This window comes from Paroedura picta, chromosome 3, assembly GCF_049243985.1.
Source record: "Paroedura picta isolate Pp20150507F chromosome 3, Ppicta_v3.0, whole genome shotgun sequence".
Taxonomy (NCBI): Eukaryota; Metazoa; Chordata; class Lepidosauria; order Squamata; family Gekkonidae; genus Paroedura; species Paroedura picta.
Genome location: NC_135371.1, coordinates 30,274,972 through 30,294,646, shown reverse-complemented (window position 1 = coordinate 30,294,646; position 19,675 = coordinate 30,274,972). Strand labels below are relative to the sequence as shown.

General features: G+C 40.8%; 1 protein-coding gene across 1 annotated transcript in view; it reads right to left on the bottom strand.

Annotated features, from left to right (window-relative positions):
- CNTN6 (contactin 6) overlaps positions 1–19,675 on the bottom strand; it is a 254,480-nt gene that overhangs the window by 154,855 nt on the left and 79,950 nt on the right. Inside the window, 2 exon segments of the mRNA XM_077325221.1 lie at positions 3,785–3,960; positions 14,760–14,877. Coding sequence (XP_077181336.1) covers positions 3,785–3,960; positions 14,760–14,877 — 294 coding nt within the window.

Genomic DNA, 19,675 nt, shown 5'->3' with positions numbered 1-19,675 from the left:
ATCACCCAGCTGGCTGCATGTGGGGGAATGCAGAATCGAACCCGGCATGCCAGATTAGAAGTCCGCACTCCTAACCACTACACCAAACTGGCTCTTATGCTATAGAGGACACCTGTACATGTCCATGATTGCTTTCTAGAATGCATACAAAGTTCACGGTTACATAAGTAGGATAGACTTCTTAGTTCTCTGTAACTTGGAGTCCCCTATATTCATATAAAGTTTTGTCTGCTTCCAGAATTGCCCTTTTATCCAGCATTGGCATATCAGGCAAAAGACCCATTTGGGTAACATTCTCTGTCTTTTGGGGTACCACTACCAAAATCCACCCTGGTATACATAGGCCAAGATCCTTGTTTTTCCTCTCTAAATCCCTTTTAAAAGCTAATTTCCCCTAGGTCCAGCTTGGATAACAAGGGTACCCACACAGCCACTTTTAAAAGGAAACATTCCCCTTAGATTTCTGCCTCAGTTATAAGATATAGTTGAGGTAGTAAACAGGAAGGATTTTGGTTTGCTACTGTGAGGTAAGTTTCATGCTGCGCAAGGAAGCACAGAGAATCAGAAGTTTTATGAGAATATAACAAAGACACAGAAACATAGATGTAAATCTTGTATCTGACTATAAATATATACAAGTTGATTTGAAATAACAGATCAGTAGCACAGATCTCCAGAGAGTCACAGCAGAAACCTGTACACTTAAACCTGAGCTAGTTATGGCTTCAGAGTGTGGCTTGAAACTCCTTTAACAGTTGTGGTTACAAGCAGGCTTGCACTGCCTATCTTCCCAGTTAGATCCTTTCATAAACATAGAGAGAGGATTCCACCTGTACCAGCATGGGCTTTCCCAACAGCTAATCTAAATGGTACAATCTATGCTCAACACTAGAGACAGACATCACAGACTGCTATTCTGTCCTCTCCAAGAGGCAGTGTTAAACCAGATTACCATGCTACAAGGCAAAGCTACTCTTTAACTTGTCTGCTCTCTTGATGAGGCAGATTTAAACTGACTTCATTCTAAATTCATTTAAATTGACAACATTATTTTCCCCCTCTCTGAAAGGTGACTGGATACTGGAACAGAACTTCAATAGGCTCAGGAATAAAGCATCTGGTTGGCGGTTTTGCTTTTCAAGGATAGGACAGCCTTCTGCCTGTCGCAGTAGCCTCCTTCCTAACCCCAGTAACCAATGACAGCACCCAAAATTCATGCCCATTGACTGTATAGTCCTCCTCTGCATGAGATCCTGAATGAAAAATATTACCACCACTCGGGCACTTGGCATTGCTCTACATATTACAATTACCATCACCATGGAAACTGACTGGTGTGATGAGCCTTGCTGTAATATTTAAGAACTCTGACGGTGTATACTGTGGGCATCATATAATACGTTTAGAGGCAAATATTGGCAAGGTTGTTGGAATGAGAGAGTGGAAAAATTCAGTGCTGGACAGCTCCAATTGACACACTATTGCAAAACTCCGCTTGGGATCTCAAGAAACATTGATTGTTAGTCAAATTATGTTCTGGGTGTCATCCGATGTCCTGATCAGTGTTTAAAGAAACTCTCCATAGAGTGGATGATGTCAATAAGACCCAGGAACCGACTTCAACTGAGGTGGAGAATTAAGTCTAGGGAAATCCTATGATTTCTAAATGAAATATAAAGGGTCACTTAAAGACTAGCAAAGTTTCCTAGTAATGTTTTTATATCAACATAAAATAGGTGACACATCAGGCTGAGGAGTGCGCCTGGGGTACTCTGTGATGAAATTAGCTATAAACATTCTACAGGAAAAAGATCTTTAGCAGGGGTGGCAGGTAAATTTTGGCTGAAGAAGGCCAGAAGCCTTAAGCAGCAGTAAATGAGAGAAGCCTTGCTTGAGGACACTGAAAAAGGTGAACCAAAAGGCTGAGAAATTATTTTTGTACCTTTTCTGAGAAGAGGAATCAGAGAACAGGGAAAGAGGAATTTCACCTCCTTCATATGGGTACCTCAGGAGTACTTGAGGTCATAGTAGACTCAGGGACTAGTGGAAGGAGCCTTCCTCTTAAAAGAAGGACACTGGAGAGGAAAAAGTGAGGGGGGTAAAATAACCTTAATGGAAAACATTGCCTAATAAGGGTTCAGCCTCAAATAGAGATATTCTAACCCAATTTGTCTCCTATATCCTGTTTGTTATTCCTATATCCACAAAGACAGATCCTAGAAATGTCACCTTCCTCCTCCTAGAAGTGACAGGTCCAGTTCCTGAATTTTAGTCATATAATAAAACTGGGCAAAATTATCACTAAGAGATTGTTGGTCTTCTGTAGTAAAGAATATCTATAAATCAACCCATTTATTGATACACACACAAAAGAGATGGCCTTTGATGCTATGGATGCCTCATTGCAAAATCCTAAGAAAGAACCTAAGGGGTGCATGTGGAGATTTTCTCCTGACCTAACATAGAAGTCAGCATGCTCAAAATTAAATAGAAAACAAGTATTAGCCATAGTAGGAACAGGCAAAGATGTTCATCTTTACATTGTTGAACTGCCCGTAACCTTTACTGTCTCCTTTGCATGACCTCCAAGACAGCAGATTTGCAATAGGAATGGAAAGGGATTAATAATTAATACTTTTGCTGATGTTTGAAACAGCTACAGAAGGCTGGCTTCAGAAATATCTTTTATTAATGAGCAATAAAAACAATTGCTCTCTCAGTGCAGCAGTCAGTCCAGATCTTTAGATGGGGGCGAAGAAAGAAAAGAAGAAAAACATGCAGCTTTTATCAAGAGGCCTTCAAAGAAACATTTTTGCCTGGCCACCTGTCAAAAATGTGGGGACACTAACAGTGCAATCCTAAACACAGTTGCAACTTTCTAAAATCATCAAAGTCAAAGAGCTTAGAAGAGGATATTCTCTGCTTAGTATTGCGATGAAAGTCAGAGGCAATGATCGACAGCACAATGTTCCTTCTGGTTACTCTGGAAATGAAAGTTCAGAAGAACATTGGGCTTTCACAGTGAAAAGTGAGAAAAGCCTGGGTTCCATAACTGAGGTGTAGTTTGCTAACAATGCTTTTATGATTATTACCTGGCCTCTAACCCATTGGCTTTGGGTTGCAGGAAATGAGTTGGCATTATTGTTCCTTTACAGGTTCTGCAACCCAGTGAAAAAAAGAACAAGATGGGGGAAAACGGATCTTATTATTGGCTTCAGGGGATACAAATATGTGAACTCTCTCACACACACATACTTAAAGGACAGCTGCATAGTTAAGGTGCATACAACAAGGCTATACCAATTACAAAGGAAATACAAGGAGGTGTAGATGCTTGTTAATGTAACTAAATGTCAGTAGGGTAATTATGGTGTGTGACATTTCTGTGACTCTGCTGGACATCTCTATACTTTTGGCAATTATTTTATTTCCAACCTACAGCTGGGTATGGAACAGATAAGCAACTAGGAACTTGACCATGAATAATGCCCCCCGCCCGAAAACTAGGTAGCAGTGGGTCCATTAAATAAAAAGTAATTATATTCATCTTTCTTGACCTTTTCTGTCATCTGAAGATAATTATTACACATTGCAAGGGCCCTGGACATCAGCTCCCTTGATGTTGTTTACCGGCAAAGGCGTTGGGACTAAACATGAAAAGGCAAAGAATGATGACCAATTCAAGGCAAATTTCATTGATATTTTAATTACCTCGTAAATTTGTTTCAGCACACAATATAATTGAAAACAGAAGATAAATAAGACGTGCGGTCCCAACACTCACATGCAAACTGCAGGCTGGCTTTTCTGCTCAGAATGGTTCCCAAGGAATTGGTGACCAAACACTGGTATGTTCCAAGGTCCAGGTTCTTATCTGGGTTATTGATTGCCAAGCTGCCTCCAACCAGCTTGTAGCGATAATTTGTGGCAAGATCAATATCTGTGCCATTTTGCTTCCACCTTTGAGGGAAGAAAAATCACATTATGATTACAATTTACAGAGCCTTTTCAAGTCTGTTTTAAACAGTGTGCTGTAACATACCTGCAATAATAAAAGCAAGGTTAAAATATTAGAATATCATACCACATTTCACAGCAGACTGGTTTTTATTTCCATCTTTCAAATTCTACTGTAGATTTTACTGTCTGAAAATTCTTTTAATGGTATATCCTAGGCGAGCATCCGAATGTCTACAAAAATAATTATAACTTATTCATGCAAACTAAGCCATACATCCACGTGGCATTATAGATGATGCTGGGACTGCAGATTGCTAGGTTGTATATATATATATATATGTGTGTGTGTGTGTGTGTGTATACACACAAAACAGAGAGAGAATCTGAAAATATTTCATGGTCTTTGCAAGTGATGTAATATATTTGCTTATGGCTATTCTTTTAGAGATATAAATCAGAACAGATTATACTTCAAAGGACAGGAAGAAAGCAGAAAGGGGATGTTTATACTACTAGTTTGAGATTGATAATGTAATAATGGTAACACTGTTATTTTAAAACATGATTTGTCTCTGTTAGCCAGTAAAGGAGAAAATGAATCGTGTCTGCAACATATCTCAGCTATTTACAAATGTCAAAATAAATTGTGTTTTATAGATAATCATATTTGCTGCCATAAAAGAAAACTCTTGTGAATTAACTATTTGTTGTATTGAATCTGGAAACTCCTTGCTGATACTCTGTGCTGCTAAAGGTTGTGGGTTTAATGCAACCAGATATTTGGCCTAAAAGGCAGTTGATTGCCACCATCTGGAGACCAAATCTGCATTTGGAAGAAGGGGGTGGTATAATCCACCACTGACATGATAGTCATTAGGGAAGCTTCCAGAGATCTCTGTATCCATTTTTTCCTTTGGATTTTGCATTTCCAATGATTTTGTTTCTGAAGCAAATGCTGTACCTTAGAAATATGCCATTGTTGTTTTTTATTTCTAAATTGTGCATATAACACTACATATGTTTTGGTTTCTGTGTTAGCTATAGCCAATGTAGGCTTAAGTATTTGGATTTAGATTGAAGTCCCCAAATATAAACAATTCTAGAGAATTAGAATTAATTAGCAAGCCCCAGACAGAGCTCCTTAGCAGGCAGTCAGCAGGCCTGGGGGCCCTCATTAGCAAGCCCAGCCTAGCAGGCCGGGAGGCCCTCGTTAGCAGGCCCTCCACCATGACCCTTTGCCCAGGGCCCTCTCCCCTTACCTGCTGATGGCTCCAGGCACTGAGGCGTGTCTGAGAGCAAAGAGGTTAGAGTCCAGGGACAGAGGACAGGAGCTGCAGAGGTAGGGCCAATCAGAGTGCAGCCAGCTTTGCTGGCTGCTCTCTGATTGACCCTATTCGAACTTGGACAGCCGGACACGCTCCACCCCCCAGGCTGTTTCACAAATATATCAAGGAATCATGGATAAGGATGACAATATGGAGAATGACAAGGGACATTGACAAATTACAATATCAATTGACAGAAGGCCGGTAACCAGGCAGATCCTGATAATACCATTGCAAAACAAGGAAATAAAATATTAGCTAAACCACTAACCTAAAACACTAATGCAGGCTTTGGTCCTCTGACCCAGATGTTACCCGACCAGACTGAGACTCAGAGCCCAGGTTAGAGTCCAAAATTCCAGCAAAGCAAAGACCAGCATAGTCAAATATGGCTAGAGGCAGCACAAGTGTCCAAAAGACCTGAGGCTCCAAACTAGAATGAAAGATCTTGCTTTATGCTCCGCAACTGGCCTAATCCTCTTTGGTTGGTAAGGTGCGTTGCCAAGACACAAGACCACACATTTTTGTAGCTAGTAAGTGCTAATATGTGTATCCACGTGTTCAACAGGCTTTACAGCTAGTAACAATAATAAAACCATAATTTCAATAAGGTAAAGGTAAAGGTATCCCCTGTGCAAGCACCGGGTCATGTCTGACCCTTGGGGTGACGCCCTCTAGCGTTTTCATGGCAGAGTCAATATGGGGTGGTTTGCCAGTGCCTTCCCCAGTCATTACCGTTTACCCCCCAGCAAGTAAGCTGGGTACTCATTTTACCGACCTCAGAAGGATGGAAGGCTGAGTCAACCTTGAGCCGGCTGCCGGGATTGAACTCCCAGCCTCATGGGCAAAGCTTTCAGACAGCTGCTTTACCACTCTGTGCCACAAGAGGCTCTTATAATTTCAATAAGATCCAATTAAAACTTAGCACACCACTTTTGGCATAAAAAATTAACAGTGTTGATGGTAGAGCCTGCCAAAATTACATTACTGGAATGCCTGGAAGAATAACTGTATCTTATACGCCTTGTGGAATGCACACAAATCTTGTAGAGAATGAGTCTCTTCCAGCAATGCATTCCACCAGGTCAGGACCATGATGGAAAAGGCACTTGCTTTTGTTGGACAAATTGAGGGTCAGGCATCACAAAAAGCTCACCTGTGGCAGAATGAAGACACTTTGGAGGTAGCCATAACAGGAGAAATAACCCTTTAAGGTAGGGATGGTTGCAGACCATTTAGGACTTTAAAGGTTAATACTAGCACCTTGAATTTGACTCAGAAACCAACGAAAAATCAGTACAGTTCTGCATAATGGGCTGGATATGTACAATCCACAGTGAATTGGTCGACTACTTACCAGCCACATTCTGAACAACCTGAAGTTTCTAAAGTACTTTCAAGGGCAGCCCTGTATTAATAGAATTTCAGTAATCTAGTATGGAGGTGACCATTGTATGAATCACTGTGGGAAAGTCACATCTAAACAACTTGGGAAATAACTGGCCATCAGCATTAGTATTGATTCTCTGGCCCATCTCAAAGTTATTAGAATTTCTAGTCCTTTAGATGGTTCTTTCTTGAGTCATCCAAAGACTGTTGATACAAATGATGCATTGGAAATTAACATAGCAAACATCTATAGGAATTCTGTATTTCACATGTATTGCAAAAATATCAGATGAGTTGCCCAGTCTAAAGGGCTTCTTTATACAATTGAATAGTTATGTGGATTAATATTCATGTACAGCAAAATCAAAAGATCTCGGCAAAGAAGCAAAGTGATAGTAGGGAGAGGGAGAATAGAGGAGATATACATCAAAAGGTGAGTCAAGATTGATCCCTTAGTTTACAAGAACTGGGACATGAAGCCATCTGCAACACCCCTGGTCTTGCAGGCTGTTATTGATGATAATGTTGGCCATCTTATTGACTTGTTCAAATTTTTGTCAGAGATGGTGAATCTGTTAGGTCTTCTTTAACATGTGATCCTGGTATACAGTTCTCCCACATCTATTTAAACTTACGTACAGCATACATCCTCCGGATCCAAAACCTCCTCTTAGTTTTCCAGCCTTGGATGTACTGGTGTTTGCCAGCTCACTTTAATTTCAGAATCAATCACTGAAATAACTGCTGTCATCATTACATGGCTCCCAATTAAACCCTATAATTGTCTCTCAACACAGATGCAAAGTTGTTGGCTTACTCACAGCAAACAAATTTTTTCACAGTGTCCCCATAATCATTCTAATCACACAGTATGATTATTATTAAACAGTGCATACAGATCAGGGAATCAACTCTTAGTGAGGGACTTTCTCTTAATTAATATGTTTAAATCAATGAAAGAACATTATTCATGGATGCATATGATTTCCAGGTGAGGGTTTATTCATACCATGTACACCCTGAGAAATTACTTAAGATGGAAAACTAGCTGGAAATTATGTTAAACCATTAGATGACCCTAGAGGTTCCTTCCAACTCTATGATTCTATGAATCCTTCAAGAATGGGGTGTTGCTGTGTTAGTTTGCACATGCCTTTAAAGGTGCAAGATTAAAAGCAGCAGGCATGGTCCATATACTTATAAAAGGTGGAATGGATTTTTATTTTTGTTTTCTTCTGGGTAAGCAATAATGTATAGCATTCCTAATATAAAAACAAAAAAACAAAACCCAGCTCTAGTAGCCTAGGCTATTCCACCCTCATCTGAGCTTGGAAGCTAAGCAGGGTTACCATGCTTAGTACTTGTATGGGAGACCACTATGCTATGCAAAGGAAAGTAATGGCAAACCACCTCTGCTCATCTCTTGCCTTGAAAATTCACATGGTAGAACTTCATGGGTTCACCAACACACTCCTGGCTTCCCTTACTACAAGGCAAGGTTTTATTGATTCATTCAGTATTTTGCCAGGGGAATAAAGATTCTTTTTATCTAAGAACCATTTTTCTTTGCTTGTTTGTTGGGAGAGCTGCTCCAGTTTGGACCCTACACTAGACAGGGTGACCCCAATAATTTGCCTCAAGTGGCACATATTGGTTCTTACCATGTGTTAAGGATGCTTTGCAGGCCATAAACACTACATGTGTTCCTTTTTGGCTTATACCCCTGTATTCCCTTTATAGCATTTCATCCTACATTTGATTCCCACTATACCCCTTAATGTATTCTTACTTAATATTTAGGGGATTAGTAATTGTATAAAACAGACTGTAGATTCATCATTATTTAGTTTATGTCCATATAGAGCATATTAGGTACTTTGGTCACTGCTCAGCTCTTAGGAATTGGCACAGGCATAGAGAAATGGCCAATGGGCTGATGGAAACTTTTTAGTAGTTTTAGAAGGAAAAGGCTATTGGCTTTAATGGAGTTCTGAAGCTTTGGGAATTCTCAAGATCATAGATCTGAACTCAAGTTTCAAGTCAGAATTTTGGTGGTAGTTGTTGGTAGGTGTGAAGTCGTGTCCGACCCATCGTGACCCCATGGACAATGATCCTCCAGGCCTTCCTGTCCTCTACCATTCCCCGGAGTTCATTTAAGTTTGCACCTACTGCTTCAGTTACTCCATCCAGCCACCTCATTCTCTGTCATCCCCTTCTTCTTTGGCCCTAAATCGCTCCCAGCATTAGGCTTTTCTCCAGGGAGTCCTTCCTTCTCATGAGGTGGCCAAAGTATTTGAGTTTCATCTTCAGGATCTGGCCTTCTAAGGAGCAGTCCAGGCTGATCTCCTCTAGGACTGACCGGTTTTTTTGCCTTGCAGTCCAAGGGACTCGCAAGAGTCTTCTCCAGCACCAGAGTTCAAAAGCCTCAATTCTTTGATGCTCGGCCTTCCTTATGGTCCAACTTTCACAGCCATACATTACAACTGGGAATACCATAGCCTTGACTAAACACACTTTTGTTGGCAGGGTGATGTCTCTGCTTTTTAGGATGCTGTCTCCCCAGAAGCAAGCGTCTTTTAATTTCTTTGCTGCAGTCCTTATCTGCAGTGATCTTGGAGCCCGGGAAAATAAAATCTGTCACTACCTCCATTTCCTCCCCATCTATTTGCCAGGAATTGAGAGGGCCATATGCCATGATCTTCATTTTCTTGATGTTGAGTTTCAAGCCAACTTTTGCACTCTCCTCCTTGACCCGCATCAAAAGGCTCTTTAGTTCCTCTTCGCTTTCTGCTATTAGAGTGGTATCATCTGCATATCTGAGGTTGTTGATATTTCTCCCTGCAATCTTGATCCCAATTTGTGACTCCTCTAATCCCGCCTTTCTCATGATGTGCTCTGCATACAAGTTAAATAGGCAAGATTACATTATACAGACTGGCCAAACTCCTTTCTCAATTTTGAACCAATCAGTGATTCCATGTTCAGTTCTCACTGTTGCTTCTTGACCTGCATATAAGTTTCTCAAGAGACAAATAAGATGCTCTGGTATTCCCATCTCTTTAAAAACTTGCCACAATTTGTTGTGCTCCACACAATCAAAGGTTTTAGCATAGTCAATGAAGCAGAAGTAGATGTTCTTCTGGAACTCCCTAGTGTCAACCGCTGACAAAACTCACAACCAAAACTTCTATAAGAAGAAATATTTAATTGGCAGTAGATCAGATCACTATAACGTTCGAAGTCAAATCTGTTCGATACAAGAACAGTAGGCACTTATCAATACTTTTCTCCTGCCTTGAGCATTCCCAAGGGAGGGGGGGACACCTCACCCAGGTGCCATCCCAGGCTCCCTGCCAAGGTGTTGAAGTTAGCATGGCCTTGGTCAGGCCGGTGCCTCAGGCTAGCTGATAAGCTGTTTAAAGGAACCGGGCAACATTGTTTCACAGTAGGGCAAATATGTAGTGTGAAAAATGCAAGGATCAAAGCAATGGGCATCAAAGGAAAACTACAAGCAGGGGCTTTGGTTACATGGGAACGTTTTGGTTACATGGGAACGTTCCAACAAAGATACAGCACAGACACAGCATACAAGATGGAGTCAGACAGGTTCACTGAACAATACTCATGGCAGAGAACAGGGACTGATCCTGACACCTAGCTTTCTGCATGATCCAGCGTATGTTGGCAATTTGATCTCAAGTTCCTCTGCCTCTTCGAAATCCTGCCTGTACTTCTGGAAGTTCTCGGTCCACATATTGGTTGTAGGATTTTGAGCATAACTTCGCTAGCATGGGAAATTAGTGCAATGGTGCGGTAGTTTGAACATTCTTTGGCATTGCCCTTCTTTGGGATTGGAATGTAAACTGACCTTTTCCAATCCTGTGGCCATTGTTGAGTTTTCCAAATTTGCTGGCATATTGAGTGTAGCACTTGTACCGCATCATCTTTTAAGATTTTGTATAGTTCAACTGGAATGCTGTCACCACCACTAGCTTTATTGTTGCTCAGACTTCCTAAGGCCCATTTGACTTCACATTCCAGGATGTCTGGCTCCAAGTCAGTAACTACCCCATTGTGATTATCAGGGATGTTAAGCTTGCTCTTGTATAGTTCTTCTGTATAATTTTGCCACCTTTTAAAAATCTCTTCTGCTTCTGTGAGGTCCCTACCATTTTGGTCCCTTATCATACCCAACTTTGCATGAAACGTTCTCTTCATATCTCCAATTTTCTTGAAAAGATCTCTGGTCCTCCCCATTCTATTGTTTTCTTCTATTGGTTTGCACTGTTCATTTAAGAAGGCATTCTTATCTCTTCTAGCTTTTCTCTGGAATTCTGCATTCAATTTTGATGGTAGTATACATTCCTATTATCCACTACCACAATTCCCTTGCATAGTTGCATAGATTTATGGTCAAGTTTCACAATGCACATTTCTGCTTGCTCAATCTCAACAATGATGTTCTAGAGCTGGGAGACATGCAGAAATGGACACGCTAATGATGAGTCTTGAAGCACCTTCCCTCTGAAAAAAAAATGAACTCCGGGCTTTTCAGATTATTAAAAGGTAAGTTAGGCGTACTATGATGAAAAGTGTATAAACTTTGACATGGAGTGGAAAAGGTGAATCTTTGTTTTTTCACATGCTTTAACTAGACCATAAGGGTACCTAAGATGTTAGTATATTCAGAAGAAATAAAATTAAATAATTCTCTAGACCATATAATAATTAACTCAGAGGATTTACTGTCATAAAATATGAACACATGAAGTAGGGTTATACTGAATCAGGCCCTTGGTCTATCAAGGTCAATATTGTCTAGACAGGCAGCAACTCTCCAGGGTCTTAGGCAAAGATCTTTCACATCCTATTTCACTCTATCCAGTTAACTGGAGATGCCAGAGACTGAATTTTGGGTTGTCCACATAGCCAATAGTTGTTCTGTGAATCACAGCCCCTCCCTAGATACCTGTGAGTCTATGTTTAATAGGAGTTTTTGTAGGTTAAGTCCATTAATGTCTACTAGCCATGAAGGTTAAATGGCCTGTATTCCACCAATTTGCTCAAAGTCTGAAGGCTTCCTCCAGCCTTAGTGCACTTCCACCAACCTTTGGCAGCTCCATCAGAACAAGTTGTTTAGGATAGAGGAAGAATCCAAACACTAACTGAGTGGTAGGATACATTAAAATAGAAGTTCAGTTCATACACAAAGGAACATGTTATTGATCATCTAGATCAGGCTTTTTTCTATTTCTGAACAGGGAAACAGGCAAGATTTCAGTCCTGCTCTTATTACCTGAAAATTCACATTTTGCTTTTGTTTATCTCTTAAGGAAATCTTGTCCATGACTCCTTTTTATTGCACTGTCTTCTAATTCCTTGCCCTACATTTTTCTTTAAAATGTATGTATTTTGCAACATTATTTATGCATCAGTAAATCAACACTAGTCATAAAATATGCATAGATATATATCACACCTAGAAATGCTATTGTTTTTAAAAGCCATATACCATCCATAGAGAGATAAAATGGAATATCCAAAATCAATAGCAAAGAGTAGGGAACCAAAACTACTGTCAATTGCAAATAAATCTTTAAAAAAATTAACATTCATGCATTTCTAGAGCAGGTTCTTCCCCACTAGTATTTAAGACATTAATCCAGACAGGAGAGATTTTGACAGAGGCCAGTACTTTGCAACTGAACCCACATTCACCGACAGAATGAAGAAGCCAAGGGAATGCTCCTCTCCAACCTATCTTCTTAAAGCAACAATTCCTTGTTTACTCTAGCTGTAATCTTCTTGACCTTGTCTTGGGGGATCAGCTGGTGCTGGAACAAATAAGGAACTGATGCTTTAAGAAGACTGGCACAGCTTCCTGTTCCTTTTAAGAGGATGGCACCCAATGATTTACTGAAAACACTCCTTTCCCAATCACGTAGGCTGTCTCACCCCTGGCTGCATCCCCAAACAACTTCTTCCACGTGGAAGAAGTGCCAGCCCACAGGAACAGAGAGGGAGGGCCTGGGACTGTGGGCTGGGAAGGCAGCCAGCCCCCACCAGGCCTCAGAGGGCCTGCCCTGGTCAGGGGAGACAGGCTAGTGCCTGTTGTATTATTCATACAACAGACTCTTCTGCTAGTCTTCTAATATGTTCCCTCTTTGTGTGAAGTGGACTCATTATGCCTTGTGCCATTTAGATGAAAGGAATTAAATTTTAAAAAGTATTTCCTTAAAGCCACAACACAGCCATGTCCACTGCATGGATGCTGACCTTAGCAAAACAATCACTCTGTGCTTAAACCCTAACTTGCACGACAGCTAAAGAGCAAACCAATGAAGACCGCTTGTAACACTGTACTACTGATACTTGTACACTGTTACTATCAACTTCAATTGGATGCGATTTCTATCCATTAAAGTTACATTAGGATGAAACTCAGACAAGGAGCGCTATTTGCTGAATTCCCATGTTCTAAGAATAACACATATAGCACTTGATGCTCATATTTTGCCTTCAATTCTGTGGGTTCCCCCCCCCCCTATTTAGCCCTTTATTCTAGAGTTTGCTTCACAATGCAGAATTTAATGTCTCCTTAAAAAAAAAAAACCTGCTCACTTCAATGCCATCATTTTGTGGTAAGGCTGTTAAACATTATGAGTTTTTGAAATGAAGTTGCAAAAAAAGATATTACTGCAGTCAACAGTGTTTTCTTAAATGTATCATATCCTTATAGAAACACTTTTTTTTCTATAAAAAGGTATAGTGTGCATATACATGCCAATTCAGTCGCTTTCACGAGCTCTTGGGAACTCAGTGATTCTGCATAAACAGGGAATGTTCTTTTGTCTTGAATATTGTGTGCTGTGTGTACGCAGTGCCTCCACTGGTCATGCAAAGCTATATGTCAGCATGATCCCACCCCTACAACTTGATATAGGGTCAGTTCCACATTGGTACCACTCTTCACAAACCAGTTAATTCATTCTGGCATTAGCCATATACAGAATTACAATGAAGATCCAAACCTTGGTGGAAGAGGCAACACTGAAATAATAATTGATTTCTGCACCCATACAGGAAGTGGGGAACTGCATATAAGTCAGCATCTGACTGATCTTTACTGAGAAGCTCCAAGCTTTCCATCTCCAATTGAAATTTGCCCCTGGATTCATAGAAGCGCCATATGGCTCTGTTATTTTAGTAGATTCCTGAATCAATGTGATATTCCAGTTTATGGAGGAAATACTGAATTGTGCTGATCAGGTATTTTGTGATATGTGACTGATTGATGGCCCAAATGGTTCAGATGGTCATTTGCATGTCTGCACGGATAGGCCAATATATTATGTGTGGATAAGAACCGTATCTGGAACTGACCATAAAATGTGTCACACTTCAAATCATTTTAACTACCTTTGTCATAATTTTTTTCACTCTAGTATAAGTCTTCTGCCAAAGTTTACCATCTATATCATGACACTCTTTGTGCATTTTATTTACTGTGCAGTACTACATTATAGAAAAATATAGAGATGATGGCTTGGGAAAGGTTGCCTAAGCGACTAAAGAAAACAAAGGAAATGTGTATGTAGGAAACAAAGGGGAATTAAGAGAAAAAAAGAGTACACTTGTTGGCACAGAATGAAAAGCACTAATGTTGGTTTAACCGTGTTATCTTCTAATAGAGGCAGCAAGGCCAGGGAAGGAGAAGGAGGCAGGTAGTAAGTTGCTGAAGGGGGGGACCTCAATGGCATACAATGCTACGGAGTCCATCCTCCAAAGCAGATATTTTCCCCAGGGGAACATCTCTTTAGTCCGAAGATGAGCTATAATTCCAGGTGGTCCCTGGTGCTGCCATCCTTGTGGCAGCCAAGAGGATACTGGCACCTCTGGTTCAGCCCTCTTTAAAAGCTCAGCTTAATAATAGCTTCAGCAGCATAAACATTCCTTTCTAGAAATTTTGTTTCCTGAGTCTTCATGGGGTGGGGGGGGGGGAGACTTGCAATTTTGCTCAACATTCTGTTCGCCTCCTCTGAACACCATGGAAAATTGCATGCCAATTGCAAAAAGTAGACTGACCTGTACTGTGGCATTGGGTGTCCTCTTGCTGTACAGTTCAGTAGCACTTCAGAAGACAATGAGTAAGTGACATCAAATGGCTCCTGAATAAAACCAGGTCCAAATAGACTTTCTTCTTCTGTGAAATGAAACAATGGTTTAAAAACGTATGACTCTGCTCCCTAAAGCCCTATCAAAGTTTTCAGTGTTATTACCATCGTTGCAAGAAGACCTTCTCCTATCACATTTAGCAAAACCAGCTTTTGCTGGAGAAACTATGCACGTGTCCTTGGAGCTTCCTATCGACAACTAGGTGATACCAGGGTCTAACTATAACTCAGCAGGGATTTTAGAGGGAAATCTGTCTCTCTGCTTCCTTTTCTCTTTGTTCTATTTTATTTCTCTCCTCCCAGGTGTAAACTGCATGGAGCTTTTATTCCAATCCCAGGTTGATTCAGTCCCTGCCATCTACACAGAATGCAATTTCCATTTTGATTTCGGGCAATTTAAATTTTCCTTCTGCAACAAGAAGGATTGATCCGGAGTAACCCTACCTTTATTGTGCGATATTTTAGAGCGGTGGTCCCCAACCACCGGGCCGCAGCCCGGTGCCGGGCTGTGAAGGCCCTGGCACCAGCCTGCGGCTCCCTCTCCCTGCCTCCCTGCAGTAAGAAACTTCCCAGGCTGCAAGCAAAAGCGGCCCATTAGCTTGCGGCCTGGCAAGCTTCTTTCTGTGGGAGGGGGGAGAGGGAAGCAGGGCCGCGCATGTGCGTTTGCGGCCACGCATGCACATTGCACATACACAGCCACACATGCACACCATGCGCAGCTGGGCAATCGCCCTCCCCGCCACCGCTGGTCCGCAGCCTTAAAAAGGTTGTGGACCACTGTTTTAGAGTGCTTTTAATGCTCAATATTTTTGGAATCGAATTGAGAAAGCAGGCTGTTTTGAACCTGGACTTTGCTAGAGATTCCCTGATTGGTAGAGATGGTAGAGATTCCCTGATTGGCCAAAGATGTTCATGTGACAGGTTTGCCTTAAAGGATAAACCTTTAATTTCTCTCAAGTTCTGTTGGTCTTTGATTTTTTTCTCCCTCCTCTGCCTTCTTCAATCCTCTCTCCCCTCCCCTCCAAGAAAAGAAAGAGGCTCCCTGCTTGTCTCCTCTTACCCCCCCTTCAAGAAAAGAAAGAAAGAGGTTTGGCTCCCCCCCTTCTGAACTACCCTAACCACGTGCCTGTTTCAGTGGGGAAGGGGGGGAAGAGGAAGACTCGAGTTCAAATCAATTTGAATTCAACAGGATTGGCAATGGAATAAACAAAGTAAGTGCAGACTCTGCTCCAGATAACTTAAATCTTGCAATTGCAGCTTTCAAGGTACTGGGCAAACTTGGACATGCAATCTCTACTGCCTTTACATCAGTCACAGGCATGGAGAACGATCTACAGGATCAAAGGAAGGAGCAGAAATACATCAAGGCTTCCTTCCCTCCTTCCTTAGTATGGCTGTAGCTATAATCACAGCTGTTGGAAGGGGAAGGGACAAAAAGTGAAAGAGACACAAACTTTATTTTTGGTATATAAGAATGCAGAACAGTTTGGAATGAAAAAGGAGGTATTGCCCTCAGGCTCTGATGCAGCCTGTTTCAAAGAGGGTATTGGCGAGGCAAATCAACTCACTTGTGAGCCTTCAAACTCACACTGGAATGTCCCACGTGGGCAACAGATCTCTGGGTGGATCATTAAAACACATGCTGCAGCTTTGCACCCGTAGCAATCCACTTTATTATTATTATTATTATTATTATTATTATTATTATTATTATATTTATATTTATACCCCGCCTCCCCCCGAAGGCTCGAGGCGGCTTACATAAACCCGTCCCCTAAAACCATAAAATGACAAAATGACAAGACAATGTTTTGTCTTTAAACAAGATGCTGTGCGAATGGAAAGTCTCAGGGGTTCTTGTCAGAATGCCTGGGCCTGGGAGCCAAAATGGAGGAGAACTTAAAACTTACCATGTGTACTTTCATATTAAAAGTGAGCATCAGCCACTAAGAGCTGCTTAGCTTTGAGTTTTGAGCCTAGGGAATACAAGCTTCAGTGGCATCTGGCTTTCAAAAGTGATACATTTTGAAAGACAGCTGGGAAGGATCATTTCCTCAACCTATGTGGTCTGAGACTCCCTTAAAGCCAAGAACTGGAGAAAGCCATCAAGTGTGAGATTGGATGAGATTCACGGCATTCATGGGCCTTTAATACTCAGACATCACCTCACAGCTTTTTATCACCAAGGCTGCCCTTATTTCAAATCCTTACACAGGGAAATTGCCTGCAGGCTTTCCTAGATAGTCTGCAGGCAATTTCCTCTTCCTCTACAGCAGCAAACATTTCATGTCTGATTGATACTAATACCTCATTTCTCAAAGATTTGTGGGGCTTATTTACATAATGAAGGTGAGGAGAGGTGCTTGTTTGCATGCCTTCTTCAGAATTACATGGAAGGAGCTAACAGCCTCTATCTTACTTGTGCAGAACGATCCTTGGAAGGGGTGGAGGAAAACAAGGTGAGATGTTTGCCATATCAGAATCAGCTTCGTGGAATGAACTATTCAGGCCCAATTATGCCCGTATCAGTAGCCATTACTTCAAAATGTCAGGTTCACAAATATCACATTTGATGTATTTTCTTTTGAGTTCAATAAGCTACATTATAATTTACAATGTAAAAGCTATTTTCAAGGTCTGGTAACTTCTTCATGCATTACAAAATGAATGCTGTTCTGCCATCTTTATGGAATTTTTCAGACCAGCCCTATGCATATTTTGATGGATTCCGATGAGCTATTCACCCTCCAGAATTTGCATAGGGATTTGGAAGTGGGATGAACAGTGTAGTCAGGTTTGCAGATGATAACAAATTATTCCAGATGGTAAAAACCAAGGCAGATTGTGAAGAGCCACAGGAAGCTCTCTAAAAATGGGATAAGTGAGCAACCAATGAATTTCAATGTGGTTAGGCTTTCCAATTCTACACTAGGAAGTGCTTTGATATATACTTAGATTTTTATTCAGGCCTATTTAGTGGCGTTTACTTCTGTAAAAGCGTTTCCATGATTAAACTGTGTGCATAGATCTGATTGTCATATCTATACAAGAATATTGCAGAACTGGAAGAAGTCAGTAGAAGGATATAATGATTCCCTGCTTTCCTTTATCCTTTTTTGGTGGGAATGGTCATGAAGGAATTAGGGCTGAAAAAGTGAACAGGCAACAGGAATGAGGTGACTTTATCTTAGAGGTGTCTTGGCAATCACTACTTCAATAAACAAGCACAAACTTTTTGTCTTAAAAATATGTAGGGTTGTAAAGGTAAGAACTTTCACACAAAGTTCCAATTTTCCTTTTCAAGCAATTAACAGTGATCACTCGCCTTTACTAGGAGTTATTTCCCTCAGGAAAGGGCTATTCATCTCACTTTACTAATTCAGGATCCTCCTTGATCTTCTCACTCTGCTTTAACTCTCCACTGTTCTTACTCCATCCTCAATAGTCATTCTTAACTGTAGAATTCTATTTGAGTCCCATCACTAAGTAAACCTCTGTATATCAATGCTAGGAGGCAGCATCAAGGAGGGGCCTTGGATTCTCTACCATGTTTATTTGGTCATCCATGGTAACTGAATGGCCACTGTTTAAAACAGTATGCTGGGCTAGATGGACCACTGGTCCAATCCAACCTTATAGTATCTCTATATATTTTATTCAAAAGTGAGTGCATTTGGGATTGGAACCAGTAATTCCTTTCTAATAAATATGTTACATTTCTTGACACTATAATCAATGGAGGATTCCAGATGCTTCATAAGACATGTTTTTTTTTTCCTGTGTGAACTGGTATGTGGCTGGAGTATTGGTCCTCAAACATTTTGAGGCAGGTCCAAGTTATAAATGTACTGTATTTTTCTGTATTTACCTGCAAAATAACTCCATGCTTTGTTTTTCTTGAACATAAGATTCAGGAATCTTGCATTAACTAACAATGAAGAAGTATAAATGTAATGTTTAATTACCATGAATAAGTTGTGTTTTATGGCCAATTTATAGATTATACAAATGCAGATTTGCCACTGAGCATTCCAGAGCCTCCTCTCCAACTCACCCCATTCCTTCTCCTTCTTCCTCCCTTGTGATCAGCTCTGAGAAATTACAACCCACTTTTGGGTCCTGACCAAGCACTACAAAATCACTGGGTTAGCAGAAATGTCTGTAGTGTGACAGGTTTAGGTTCTAGTTTTTCTTCTTTGTGATGGTTTGTTGTTGACCCAGCTTCCCCCCTGCCAGTTACTCTCATGAAATATTTTTTCAATTAGCTATTGGGAAAGAAACAAGAAAAGGAAGTTCTTTGGTCTCTTGTTGTTGTCTTGGGTTCCTTTCATATGGGCTTTTCTTAAGTACCACAGTCCTATTGAATCATGCTCTTCTAAGCACTTTTTGATTCAGTGAAGGCAGCAGAACTACAACTATTTCACAGTATCCTTTAACTCAAGGAATATGTGAGCCTTTAGGTGCCTCCACTTCAGCCATAGTCATCTCTACAAATTCATCATTATGCATGAGAGGGATAGCAAAAAGACCCCTTCCTGAAGTATACCACTTGGGGTTAGATGTGGAGCTTCCTGCTCACCTGACTCTGCACGGGTTACTATGGAGAAATTTCACTGCATCACAGGCCTGCTGAGGTTCAGAAATAGGTAAGCAGGAAGAAACATTTCTAGTTTTATTCCAGAAACTTACACAATTGCTTTACTGGGGGAATTTTTTAAAATTCCCATGATTCCTTGCTCCACTATTTCCCTTAGATATGATTGCTCTGCTGAATTGTTAAGCTATGGTTTCGGATTTAGTCTCCAGAGGTGGCTTCCTACTTGTGCA